This window comes from Orycteropus afer, unplaced genomic scaffold (assembly GCF_000298275.1).
Source record: "Orycteropus afer afer isolate SDZICR_OR568_19922 unplaced genomic scaffold, OryAfe1.0 scaffold00037, whole genome shotgun sequence".
Lineage (NCBI taxonomy): Eukaryota > Metazoa > Chordata > Mammalia > Tubulidentata > Orycteropodidae > Orycteropus > Orycteropus afer.
The window spans coordinates 12906806-12921076 of record NW_006921624.1 but is presented as its reverse complement, the minus strand read 5'-3'; the positions used below and the strand labels follow the sequence as shown (position 1 = coordinate 12921076).

At 50.1% G+C, this 14271-nt stretch overlaps 1 protein-coding gene across 1 annotated transcript in view; it reads left to right on the top strand.

Annotated features, from left to right (window-relative positions):
- Positions 1-14271, top strand: part of COL27A1 (collagen type XXVII alpha 1 chain) — a 160553-nt gene that overhangs the window by 125362 nt on the left and 20920 nt on the right. Inside the window, exons 37-41 of the mRNA XM_007936759.1 lie at positions 1811-1918; positions 8759-8812; positions 8925-9032; positions 10745-10798; positions 11640-11693. Coding sequence (XP_007934950.1) covers positions 1811-1918; positions 8759-8812; positions 8925-9032; positions 10745-10798; positions 11640-11693 — 378 coding nt within the window. The remainder of the gene's footprint in view (positions 1-1810; positions 1919-8758; positions 8813-8924; positions 9033-10744; positions 10799-11639; positions 11694-14271) is intronic.

The window sequence follows — 14271 nt, the reverse complement described above, 5'->3', positions numbered from 1 at the left end:
TGGCGGTTCAAACCCACCAGCCTCTCTGTGGGAGAAAGATGAGGCAGTCTGCTTCTGTAAAGATTTACAGCCTTGGAAACCCTATGGGGCAGTTCTTCTCTGTCCTATAGGGTTGCTATGAGTTGGAGTCAACTCCAAGGGAGTGGTTTATATACATAATTTTGATGAAAGTATATACAGTCAAAGATACACCATTTCAACAATCTCTACATGAATAATTCAATGACATTGATTATGTCCTTCAGGTCATGCTGCCATTCTTGCTATCTTTTTCTAAAATATTCTATCCTTAAGCTTTTCATCTTACAATTAAAGTTGTTGTCATTGATTTAATCTCAAATGGACACTTCTTTAAAAGAGCACAGTGCTTCACTAATGAACATAAGCTGTTTTGGGGTTCAAAGAAGAATTCAGGGAATAGTTTTGGTTTAAAGTTTAGATTATGTCAGGGCAATAGTTTTGGGAATGCACCCAGCTTCAATGGCTCCAGAAAGTCTGGATTCCATTTAAAATTCTGCCGAGAACCAGTCTTACTGCCACCACTCAATAGCTGTGTGAAGGAGGGCAGGCATTTGTGAAATACAGATCAAAGTGTTACTATGAGCATTAAAAGAAATAAGCTGTGTAAATAGCTTAGCATAGCATCTGATGCATGATAAACCAAAAAACAAAAACAAAAACAAAAACAAAAAAACCAACTCACTGCCATGGAGTCAGATCTGATTCATAGCAACCCCTCCTTGGGTTTCTGAGGGGGTATCTTTGTGGAAGTAGATTGCCCAACCTTTCTTCCAAGGAGTGGCTGGTGGGTTTGAACTGCCAGCCTTCTGGTTAGCAGTCAAATGCTTTAGGCACTACGCCATAAAGCTTAGGCAATGCTAGGGGTCACTGCCACCATTGCCTCCCAACCAGTTTGCTGGTTGTCAGCAAACTCTAAAGCAACAATGAGCAAGACAGCTTGACTTCTTTCAGCCTCAGTTTCCTCATCTGTAAAATGGGGAAAAAAGAGTACCTACCTCAGATTTCTGTGAGGCTAATTCATTTATTTTTGACTCGACGGCACATAACAACAACAACAACAAATTCATTTATACGTGGAAAGCCACTAAGGCAGGGTCTGGATATGGCCAGTGCTATGAAAGTGTCAGCTGTTGCCCACTTGATAGAGGACGTGTCCTTCAGCCAGTGAGAACAGTAAAGCCACAGAGCAGACAACAATGGGAGAACGTGTTAGAGATAAAGACATTAAAAAACAAAAACAAAAATACTGCAGTTGGACATGCAGGCCTCTTGGATTATGCCTTGGGAGCTTCATTTCCTGCTAACTAGCGTCATCACTTGGAGCAGTTGCTTCACTGTTCTCATTTGGTGCATAGCGATCACTGTTATCTGTTAATAACTATCACCTTTACTGTTATTATTAAAATTGTAAACTATTTTTGTGTAAGCAGGGTTTGGAAATGGAACTCAGAAAAGTGGAAAGCATTGGTTCTGAGTGAAAGAATTGGGTGAATTCCTTTTAGATTAAGACTCTTGTCCTCCCAAGGTCTCTAAGTTGGAGGGAAATAGTCCTTGCCTCCCAGACTGGACCCCCCTGAGATCTTCATGGGCCAAGTGGGCTAGGAGCCTGTGTTCAGTCTGGGCCATTCTTTCTCCCTGGCCAGGCAAGCACATGTAGAGACCACCACTGTCTGGGACTGTATGCTGTGTAAGGCCGAGCCAGGCCAGACCCAACGCTCAGACTCTAATAGACATGGTTACTTATTAGTTCTCTCTCTCTCTCTCCCCTCCTCCTGTCCTTCCTACCCAGGGGGACAGGGGTGACCCAGGGCCTGATGGTGAGCATGGCGAGAAAGGCCAGGAGGGGCTGATGGGCGAGGATGGGCCCCCGGGCCCCCCTGGGATCACCGGCATCCGGGTGAGTGTGCATGGCTGTGTGCCATCTCTTGGGGCTCCTAGGTAAAGACACTGTCGCTACTTCAAGCGGCTGGGGGCAGGGAGGTTGTGGCAGCAGCTGTCTAAGTGATCTTGCTGTGGTCCTTTGTCCACCGGGTAGATTCCTGGAGTACCAGTCTGACCGTGTCCTACCCCTGCTTAGCCTTCCATGGCTCCCCAGTGCCCTCAGAACAAACTCCGCTCTCCGTAGCCTGGGTTGCCCGGCCCTACACAGTCCCGGCCCCTGCCAGCCTCGTTCCTTCCAAGCCCACGTTCAGTCAGATTGAATTTTTTGTCCCTTGAACAAGCCGTGCTCTCACCCCTGGGCCTTTGCACATGCTATTACCTCTAAGACACTCACCCTTCCTCACTCCCCAGTACCTGCTTAGCTCCCATGTGGCCTTCAGCTATCATCAGAGACCTCACTCCCTCCAGAAAGTGTTCCCTGCTCCCAGGCTGGGCCATGTGCCTCCAGTCGCATCCAAGCCCCTCACTGTGTAACTGTGTGGTGAGTGAATATGTCACCTCTATGAAGGCCAGGACCTTATCTTATTCACCTTTATTGCCTTAACACCTAACCCAGTGCCTGTCACATAGGAGGCGGCCAAACCCTGTTTACTGATTGAGAAGAGAGACACTCTGGTCTTCCATTCTACCAGAAATGCATTTAGTCCCCCACAAACACTCAGGAGCATCTTCTAGGGGCTTCATCATCCCTGAGGATGAAGCGGTGAATCAGATAGCATCCCTGTCCTTGAAGGATGTAGAACCTGGTGAGAAAGGGATAGGAACTTCCCTGTTCAATGTGTGCAGACCCCATTCCTGATACTTTCTAGAATACTCACTCTTTGATATTCTTTGATGCTGATGGCAAACCTCTGAAGACTCAGAGAATCAGAGAGTCAAGGAATTTGCCCAGGCTCACATAGTTAAGGAATGGCAGAGCTGAGACTTGAACCTGGATCTGCCTAATTCTGTTCACACTGCTTTTGCTCCAGTGTGTCTGGAATCCAGGGCTCAGCTTGGGCAGCTGGGAGGGTGAAGGTGGGGGACAGATGGAGGACTATTTATCAAGTGCTTCCAGTGTTAGACTGTTGACTTGGGACTTGACTTTGTCCTCAGTCTGTGTAGGTTTGCACAGTCGTGAACGGGAAGTAGCATTTTCCCAGGGCTGGGCCAGTTCATTGGCGCTGCCTGGGAACAGTGAATTCGGCAGCCTTGTAGATAAGCTGCCCAGATGTACAAGCCTGCTGGCATTCTACCTGGAGCAAGGCAGGTGGAGAGATCTTGGGCCTCTGCTGGCAGACCATTTTCCCTGGACTGTGAATTAAACTCTTCATCCCCCAAACGGAGAGACTGATGTTGTTACCCAGGCACAGCTGCCCCATTTCATTCAGGCCTGCTCTTGAGATTTTTTCTTGCCTCCTAAGGTGTTGAAATGACTAACCTAGAACGGGTCCAAATTAGCCGGCAAGAAACTGTGGCCGTGGGAAAATTGTATTTGTTTCCTAAAATAGAACTGAAGTGCTAATCCCCCTTAACAGCTGCAGTGTAGTGAGCTCACCAGACTACTAGAGAGACTTCCCCGGGGCTTGACACAGCACTGAGGAAATGGTTAGCAGGAGGAGCTCTGGTCTGATTCTCTAACAGTAACTTGGTGTTGGACCTTTCACTTGCCCCTTGCCCTCTCTTGGTCTTCCTTGCCTCTGGAAAGATGAAAGATTTGGAAGGAATGTGCTCTAAGACCGTTATGAATTTCAAAGAGTCAGGGACACTTTTCTGTGAGTTTTTGAGTGTCAGGATTGTGGAATGGCAATGACGTGGCAGAAATAGCCCTGGACCCAGAGGTCGGAAGTTGATCCCTAGTTTCTGGCTCAAACGCTGACTTTCAGTGTGACCTTGGATGAATCACTGCCCCTCTCTGAGTCTTGGTTTTCTCATTTATAAAGAGTAAATGAAACTTTGGAAATGAAAGCACTTCATAAAATGCACCAGAAATAAAGCAGAGTGTCTTTATGCATCTGAATGAGGAAATGACTGGAAGCCAGTGATGGTAGTGATGGTGGCTGTGAGGCTAGTGACAGTTGTGATAGTAGTGGTATGTTGATGGTAGCGGTGATGGTGGTGGTGGTGATGGTTGTGATGGTGGTGGGAGTGGTGATAGTGGTGGTCATGATGCTGGTGGTAGTGGTGATGATGGTGGTGGTGGTGGTGGTGGTGATGGTGATAGTGGTGGTGGTGGTGATAGTAGTGATAATAATGGTTGTGGTAGTGATGGTTGTGGTGGTGTTGGTAGTGGTGATCATGATGATGGGGGTAATGGTGGTAGTCGTGATGGTGGTCATGATGATGATGATGATGATGGTCGTGATGGTGGTGATGGTGGTGGTGCTAATGCTAGTGGTGGTGATGATAGTGGCAGCAGTAATAGAGATGGTGGGTGATGATAGTTGTGGTGGTTGTGGTGAGAGTGGGGTGGTGATGATGGTTGTGATGATGGTGGTGTATCTGATGGTGGTGATATGGTGGTGGTAGTTGGTGGTGATGGTGCTGTTGGTGCTGATGGTATTGGGCAGTGGTGGTGATGGTGGTAGTAGTAGTAGTGCTGATAGTGGTGATAGAGTGGCCATGGTAGTGATGTTGGTGGCAGTTGTGACAGAGTGGCAGTGATAGCAGTATTAATCAATATTTTGCTGTCACCTCCCATTCTCATATGCCAGGAGTGGAAAGAGATTCCCTGGAGCCAGACTGAATGTGTTTCAGGGCTGTGGAGGTGCTGAGAGACCAATATTTGTGTTTATTTGGCCTCAGGGTTGCAGGTCAAATGTCTCCCACTCTGTCCTGGAAACAGTAGAGTACTTAAAAATAAAATTTTATGAGCCATCAGGGCCTTTCCAGAAATGCATAGATATGGATCGGGGCCCAGCAACAGTCCTAATTCCTGCCCCACGGCCTCATCCAGCTAGATGCTCCAGCCCTTACTCAGGGTTTCCCACTGTGGGGGGTGTCTCAGCTGGAGACAGCCTGGAGAACAGGCGGCTGCCTGTCCTGGGGGTGATCCGCCTTGTGTCTCCCTGGCCTGTACTGAGTGCTTCGACACTGACTCATTGCTCCTCCTGATCAGGCCTCGGTCGTTGCAATCATTTCAATCCACCGTCAGATTCTATCAGCCCCCTGTTACCATGATTTCATCACTGCCCAGGCAGCCCAGCCTTGAGTACAGGGGGCCAGAGTCTAAAGATCCATGTCTCATTTCTACCCTGGCTGGGCGGCCCAGAGACGGCACTTTCATCTTGCTGAGCGTCAGTTTCTTTAGCTGTAAAAGGGGATCATAATCCCTTCCTCCCAACAATATTGTGAGAATTGAATGAGATGTGTATGTAGGGTGCAGACATAGTGACTGGCCCATGGTTCTATGAGGATTATTAGTATTTTATTACTCTTCTTGCTAATCTAAGGAGCTCTGATGGTGCAGTGCCTAAGGCATTTGACTGCTAACCAGAAGGTTGGTGGTTCAAACCCACCAGCCACTCTGCAGAAGGAAGATAGGGCGATCTACTTCTGTAAAGATTTACCACCTCGGAAACCCAATGGAGGTTGCCATGAGTTGGAATCGACTTGATGACAGTGGGTTTGGGTTTTGTTAACATTATGAAGTAAGAGACCTTGAGATTGTCTAGTCCAGCACTGTCCAATAGAAATAGAATACGGCAAGAAATGACATTTTGATGCGTGCCACAACATGGATGAACCTTGCAAACATCATGTTGAATGAAATAAATTAGTTGCAAAAGGACAGATATTGTATGATCTCACTTATATGAAATAAGCAATATACAGAAGCGTATGATCTCACTTATATGAAATAAGCAATATACAGAAGCCAAAGATAATTAGTGGTTACTACGGGTGGTAAGCTAACCAGAAGGCTGGCGGTTCAAACCCACCAGCCACTCCTCGGAAGGAAGGTTGGGCAATCCTACTTCCCTAGTGATACTGCCTCGGAAACCCAAGGAGGGGTCTCTATGAGTCGGGGCTGACTCGACGGCACATAACAACAACAACAATGGGTGGTAAGGGAGCTCTGGTAGCATAGTGGCTAAGGCACTTGACTGCTAACCAGAAGGCTGGCGGTTCAAACCCACCAGCCACTCCTCGGAAGGAAGGTTGGGCATTCCTACTTCCCTAGTGATACTGCCTCGGAAACCCAAGGAGGGGTCGCTATGAGTCGGGGCCGACTCGATGGCAAACAACAACAACAACAACAATGGGTGGTAGGGAGCGGGAAAGGGAATTTTTGCTTAGGGAGCATTGAGGTTATGTTCCTAGTGGTGGAATGATTTGGCAAAAATGTAGCAAGAATGGTTGTACAACTTGAAGAGTGTAATCAGTTTCACTGAATGGTGCCTGTAGAAACTGTTGAGATGGAATGTTTGGTTAAGTATATTTTTGCCACAAAATAATAAAGAAATAGAATATAGGCCACTTGTGTAATTTTAAATGTTCATGACACCACATTTATAAAAAGTAAAAAGAAACAACAACAACAACAAAAAACGTAACCCACTGCCATCAAGTCGATTCTAACTCATAGCAACCCTATAGGACAGAGTAGGACTGCCCCATAGGGTTTCCAAGGCTGTAAATCATTATGGAAGCTGACGGCCTCATCTTTTTCCTGTAGTGCAGCTGGTGGGTTCAAACCACTGACATTTTGGTTAGCAGACGAACACTTTAACCACGATGCCACCAGAACTCCGAAAAAGAAACAAGTAAAATTAATTTTAATAAGATGTTTTATTTAACTCAATATATCCAAAATATTATCATTTCAGTATGTAATCAATATTTCAAAAGTGATTAATGAGATAGTTTGTTCTTTTTCTTCCCCCCAAATCTTTGAAAGCAATTCAGATGCTAAATTTTCATTGAAAGTACTTGATCTGTACATGGGTTTTGTAAAATGTCCACTTGAGAAAGTAGATTCATATACCCAAGTTCCATAAAGGATCTCCAGTAACTGAATTGTGTATCAGTTTTTTATTTTAATTTTAAATGAATCACATTAAATGAAAAATTCCCTTTGTCAGCCACAGTGGCCACAGTTTAGGTGCCCAGTGGTTGCATGTGGCTAGTGGTCACCATGTTGGACCATAAAGGGCTAGTCCAAGACTTTCAATCAGAAGTGGGGAAGCTGAGGCCCAGAGAAGGGAAGGGGCTTGTCCAGGGTCACATGAAAGTCAAGTGCCAGGACTCAGGGCAGTCCTCCCTGCTGGTTCCCTTTGGCACAGAGTGAATTCTATACATGTTTTTCCATGTTGTGTTTTTGGGCAGACTTTCTCCCTTGCACTGATTCGAAGCTACTCCCGCCCCAGTAACTTCTGTCTCTGGCCACCCCAGAGAACTTGGCGTCTCTGCAAAATCTGCAGACAGGAATCGAGGCCCTCTGGGTGGCCCAGGTGTTTCCACGTTCCCCCAGGCCGGCCTCTTCCTGCCTCTCCTCCAGCACGAGTAGTCTGGGCCTCTTGTTGAAGCACTGCTCCCATCGCGAGATCAGACCTTCACCTCCATGGTACTATGGTGTGAGCCTCTGGCAGTGCAGCCACGGGGCTGACACACACCACTCTGTAGTGCTTTTCATGAATGTAAATGTTCTTCCCAGCTCCCTTTGAGGCTTGGGCCTTGAGGAGACTGTCTTCTAGGGGCAATCAAGAAGTCCCTTCCAGGCCAGAAACTTCTCCGGCTCTAACCCTTCATCCCGGCCCAAATCTCGTGCCAGTGTGCCCGGGTGGGGCTCTTCCCTCCTCTCTCTCTCTTTCACAATATGCACACTTCACACACTCCCTCATTTCTTGAGTAGTTTCCCTGACTATGGAGACAAAGCCAGACCACTTTCCCAAAGGCAGGACAGGCTGAGCAGGTCAGGGATGTCTAGTGGGATAATGATTCCAACTTATAATGACCCTATAGGACAGAGTAGAACTGCGCCATAGGATTTCCAAGGCTGTTATATGGTCAACTGTCATCTCTGTCTCCCACAGAGCAGCTGGTGGGTTCGAACCCCCAACCTTTTGGCTAGAAGCTGGGTGCTCAGTCACCCTCACCAGAACTCCTTCTCTGTGGGATAGAGTCTGTGAGATGGCAAAGCAACTTGTTAGCAACTCCTCAGCGGGCAAGTTGAGAGGGTGGCTGACCTTCCCGACACAGTGACCCACAGTGAGAAGTCCTTCCTACCCCAGTTCCCAAAAGGGGGGACTGCCAGTGGGACGGGACACTAGGAACTGTGTAGAGGTGGGGGAGAACCTAGAAAACCTGAGCTGGAGGTGGAAAGGGTCCTGGACGTGAAATCAGCAGATCCCAGATTGAATCAGGAACCACCTGGGACCCTGTGCAAGTTAGTTACATCATCCTTGGAAACTTGAGTTTTCTCCATCTATGGAAGGGGGTCTTCATTGGGCTTGACCCATGGTTGAGGGGAGTGGACAGAGCTTGGCCCGTGGAGAGCTCAGTTCAGAGAGCTGTTCCCATTAGGATGGCCTCCAAGCACCAACCAATAATCCTGACATCAAGGACTATGGTACTAGGTACACTCTTGCCCAGCACTCACTTGTTATAAATGTGTGAACAGCATTCACCTCTACAAGGCAGATTCTGCTCCTATGCCCTTTTCACAGATGAGGACACTGAAGCTCAAGGAGTTGAAGTCACGTGTGCAGAGTCAGCTGTGAACCTGACAGCCTGGTACCTAACCAAGCTGTGGATCAATTTCCAGTGTCCTCTCATTTCTCACCTTTTTCTCACTCTTCCCTCCCCTCCCTTTCAGGGTCCTGAAGGAAAGCCAGGCAAGCAAGGAGAGAAGGGCCGGACAGGAGCCAAGGTAGCCCTGCCTTCTCCCACCCCCACCCTTCTCCTCTACCCTTGCCCCACTCCCTCCCTGTCCCTTTATCCTGCTGGGGCCCTGTGACAGCTTGTCTCTCCTCCTGCTGTAGGGTGCCAAGGGCTACCAAGGACAGCTGGGTGAGATGGGCACCCCTGGAGACCCCGGACCCCCTGGCACCCCAGGCCCTAAAGGGTCCCGGGGCAGTCTGGGACCAACGGTGAGGACCCTCTGGCTGGCAAGGGGGTGGGGGCCCAGCATGGAACAGAGGGGACCAAGGACAGAAAGGGAGGTGGCAGTTGTCAGAAGTGTCAGGTCCCCTGTGCTGATGTTGCCACCGCAGTGGTCAGCCGAACACCTGGGCACTCATGTCCTAGCTGCCTCTTGTGGCTCTTGGAGCCCTGTGGGAACTTGCAGAAAGCTGCAGCCTCTCTCCCTGGAGAAGTACACACAACACCAAATATTTCTTGCAATTTGTATGTATCTGTGGATCCCCTAAGGAGCTCAGGTGGTGTAGTAGTCAAAGCATTCAGCTGCTAAGCAAAAAGTTGGTGGTTCAAACCCTCCAGCCGCTCTGTGTGAGAAGGATGAGGCAATCTACTTCCACAAAGATTTATGGCCTTGGAAACGCTATGGGGCAGTTCTACTCTGTCCTGTAGGGTCACTATGAGTTGGAATAACTTGATGGACTTGGTTTTTTGGTGGATCCTCTGGAGAAGGAGCCTTAGTGGAGCAGTTGTTAAAACACTCAGTTGCCAACCAAAAGGTTGATGGTTCGAACCACCAGCTGCTATGCAGGAGAAAGATGTGACAGTCTGTTTCCATAAAGACTTAACCGTCTTGGAAACCCCATAGGGCAATTCTGCTCTGTCCTGTAGGGTTGCTGTGAGTCAGAATCACTTGACAGCAGTGGGTTTGGATTTTGTTTGTTTGGTGAGTCCCCTGAGCTCTCTATAGATCCAGATTAACAATCCCTGCTATTGGGGTGAGGAGAGGGGACTAGACTCTTGAAGTCTTATCAAACAAGGTGTTTCCCGGTGGAGAAATAGCCGTGAGGATCAAGGTGGAGTGGCTGCAGCTCCATGGATGACTCTCAGGGTGCCCCAGGCCCGTGCTGGGCTGCCCTGAAGGAAGGACCCCAAAGGGATCTGACAACTGCAGACTCGATGGGGGAGACAGGGGTAGAAGAGAATAATGCAGCATCTCTGAGCAGCAGCTAGTGTGTGCTGGTAAACACAGTGCTGGTTAGTGGTATTTACCCATTCCTGTGGTGTAAATGCTCACGCCATGGTTGATTTCAAGCTGCTACCTTCATGTTGCTGAATGCCAAGTTGGGAGGGATACTCAGGGGCACTGCATTATGTAGTATTTCCACCACACAGATGCAAGAGATACAACCCTAGGAGCTTGGGCATTAGTAACATGTATTAAATTAGGAAGGAATATGTATCACCTTTGTTTGTGGAGCTCTGGTGGTGTAGTGCCTAAGGCATTTGACTACTAAGCAGAAGGCTGATGGTTCAAACCCACTAGCCACTCCTCGGAAGGAAGGTTGGGCAATCTACTTTTGTAGTGTTACCGTCTTGGAAACCTAAAGAGGTGTCGCTATGAGTTGGATCCGACTCAACAGCAGTGAGTTGTTTGTAGTATAATTTATTTAATCTTCATTTCATATAATTTAATTTTAACTAACAATTCCATTTTACAGCAGGCTTACAAAATTCCTGGGCGTTTAGCAGTCAGCTCTCATGAGTCGCTGGAGCCGGGATTAAGAAGGGCTGGGATGGAGGGCTGTTCCAGGGAAGAAGGGTGGAAGCATGATGCCTTGGTTCTGGGCAGAGCAGGCGAGCCCAGTGGCCGGGCTGGAGCTTGGGGGCGAGACTGCGCTGGGTCCCTGCTGCGAGAACCAATGAGGGTCTCCTCCTTTCACAGGGTGCTCCAGGACGGATGGGGCCCCAAGGAGAACCGGGACTGGCTGGTTATGACGTAAGACGATTCTGCCTTAAGAAACTTTGCCCTCCCCCTCCCTTGGGAACTCTGGCCCACAGGCCGCTGTCCCCACAGTCTTCTAGCTGAGGGTCAGCTACAGGTGGTGTCACCTGCCCAGGGAACACCTGGGCCCAGAGATGAGGTGGGGTGGAGGGTGACTGATGGGATGGGTAGGGGTGGGGCAGCTGGAGAGGGAGTGCACATCCCTGAGTCCTCGCAGACCACGTCCCTCCGGTGGTGGGTGCTGCATGTGCCTCGTCTCTGAGCCTCACAACTGCTGTCTGTGGGGTGGAGGAGGCTTAGCCCACTTTTCACCCAAGCTGACACCATTACTCAGGGGTGGTTGAGGCAAACCCACTTATACATCTGGGGAGATCAGGATTCAAAGAGGCATGGGGCTTGCTCCAAATTGGAAACTGAGGCTCAAGGAGGCTAAAGAAGTGGGGACCTGGAGAGAGGGAGGTGCAAGCCACCCAAGAGAGGCATCCGTGCCTGCAGTTCTAGCCACAGCAGGGGCAATCTGCAGGGACAAACATCTTGCCCCTGTCTGGAGGACACTACTTGGCTCTCCGGAGATGTGGCCCCAGCGCTGCTCCAAGGTAGGGTGGGCAGAGTCCTACCATCCAAGCTGGTCAAGCCAACCCTAGGTGGTATGTCTGGGAGTCCAGGGCCCAGAGGTATAGGGCCTGCTCACACAGTGAGCGAAGGCCAAGCTGGGGCCCAGCCAAGCAGCCCAGTGTCTGCATGTGTGAACTTCTGTCCTTTCATTTTGGTCCCTCCTGAGTCTTCAAACCCTCCCCCCAGTTCTCTCACCTGTCATGACCTTATTTTCCTGTAGGGTCACAAAGGCATTGTAGGACCTCTCGGACCCCCTGGACCAAAAGGTGAAAAGGTGGGTGTTTAGTCCTGGGAAGGAGTTGCTCCCTTGTGTCCATGGCCAAGCTCAGCTCTGGGGGAGGTAGGAGCAGGCTCCTGGGTGTCTGACATGGAAAGTTCAGGCAGACTCAGCCCCTGCTCACACCGTGGCTGGCCAGGAGGCAGCCTTCAAGGTGTGTCACCTCTGCTGTGCCCACAGGTAGGACCATCAGATCCTCGCATTGAGTGTTGTGTCTGTGCCCAGCACTGGTGGACACAAACGAAAACAATTCCTGCCCTCTTGGGGCTTTCAGTTAGGCGAGGGACGTAGGCACCAATCTTATAATCACACAGCCTCAGTCAACTCTTGACCCACGGCAACTGTGTGTGTGTCAGAGTAGAAATATGCTCCATACAGTTTTCAGTGGCTGTTGTTTTGGAAGAAGATTGCTTGGCCTTGCCTTCAAGACACCTCTGAATGGACTTGAACCTCCAACCTTTTGGTTATTAGCCAATGGCATTAACCATTGGCTCCACCCAAGGACTCCTACATAATGAGTAAAACTGTGATCCCATCACCAAGAGCACATGGGAACTGAAGCCCTAATGATCTCATTGTGAATAAGATCACTCAGCAGGAGCGAGGAGAGAGAACTGACCAGGCTGGGGCTTGGGATGAGTGAGGAGCAACAGTGATTGATAGCCAAGAAAGGAACCACTGAGGCGAGGGGAAGATGTCCATTCCCACCGCAGGGCTCCAGATTTGGGAGAAAGAAGAAATTGCTGGAAGGAACGTGGTTGCTCATTGGACCCTGACCCGTTGTGCAGGCAGGGACACCCAGGCCCAGAAGAGCTAAGGCATGGGCCCTGGGTCACACCACCAGGCAGTGCCTGAGTGGCCCCAGAACCCGAGCCTCTGAACCCTCTTTAGTGGCTCTGCATCCTCCTTCCTCCCTAATCGCTGGCTGGAATGCCTCCTAGCAGGCCCTGCCTCCTGTCCCCTGGCCTTCCCAGCCTCCTTTCTTTTGCTGTGTCAGCTCCCCACTAACCAAATCCCGCTGTCTGTGAATCACCCTGGCCTGGCTTACTGTCCAGCTGGCTGCTTCCTGCTGCTGCAGAGCAGAGCAGGCAGATCCCACCGGAAGCTGAGAAAGGGACCCCTGAGTCCCTCCTCAGCCCTCAGTGTCTGCCGTGGCTGGCACAAAAGAGGTTAGTACTGACCCTGAAACAAGGAGGAACCAGTGGGCCCTAAAATCTTCACTCTGGGCCATCTGCAGTTCCAGAAGCTGTCCACGTGGCTGCTGAGAATGGAATCTACACCAGATCTGCCCCAAGTTGGCCAGGGCCTTGGGTGGTTCTCCGGGATTCCCTGAGTGTTGATAGCCTCATCTGTTAAGTGGGTGGGTACCTGGGGAATGGGAGGCTAAGAAAGCCATCAAATAAGTGTCAGACTCCAGGGTCCTGGCTGCCTCTCCCACAGATGCAATTTCTGACTGATAAAGACACATACTATTATTAATTCAGTCATTCATTCAGCCATAGGACAGGTATGTATCCAGGACTTGGTGTGTCCAGGCCCAGAGCTAGAGGCTGGGGAATGATTCCCTAAAGAGCTCAGAAGTAAAAACCAGGCGAATGAACGGCCATCCACAAACTTTGGATGGCTCTGGAAGGAGACCTGCCGAAATGCAATGGCTAGACTTTTCCCTCATAATCCTCACCATGACCCAGGCACAGAAGTGTCACTGTCCCATATGACAGGTGGGGTCTCCTCAATGCTCAGCGACCAGCTGCAGATCCATGGTGGGAGGTGGCAAAGCCAGGATGCAGACCTTGGTCTGTGTGATGCTGGGCTCTGTTCCCCAGTCAGAATCAGACCCTTAGGTGAGCCAATGTGCCGTTCAACTTAAAAATCCCCCATGGGACACGTGTCTGCAAAGTCAGTGGCCAGAGGGATTGGGAGGTGGGACGAGACTGGGAAGAGGGAAAAGAGGGAACCCCACCAGCTTTCTGGTGCTAAAAAAAATGCATCCCCAAACTGTAGCCATCGGATCAGTTATGATGCCTTGGGGACGAGGAGTCTGGATGACTGGCTTTTGGCCTAGGCCGCTCCTTGCTTCCTGTATGGCTGTGGCCCTTTTCTTCCCTGGCCCTCAGTTTCCCTGTCTGTAAAATGGGAACAATACTCAGCAGAGTAGGACTGTTGTAGCAATTCTATGAAACATACCTCGGTGAGTGCCTGGCGCATAGAGCGCACTAGACAAACATGGGCCCTCCCCCAAGCCCTCTAGTCCTGCTGCCTCCCTCCACAGCAGAACCCAGCACTGGGAAAAATCACCTTAGAGGGTGGGCCCGGGTTGGGAGGAGAGGGAATCCCCATTCCCGGGCCACTCCCTGGATACAACTGGTTCCAGGTCTTGGGCCAAGTCCCGCCTGCCCTCAGCCTCTGCCCACAGGAGCCACAGAGGACCTAGGCCAAGGCCTGCAGTCCGCCAGTTGGGACTGACTCACACCAGGGACATGCTCCAGGCCCGGGAACATGCTCCCAGAGGCATGCTCCCTTCTCGTAGGCTTCCCCTTCAATGCCTGTGGACAGCACAGGGGCTCAGGGTGCC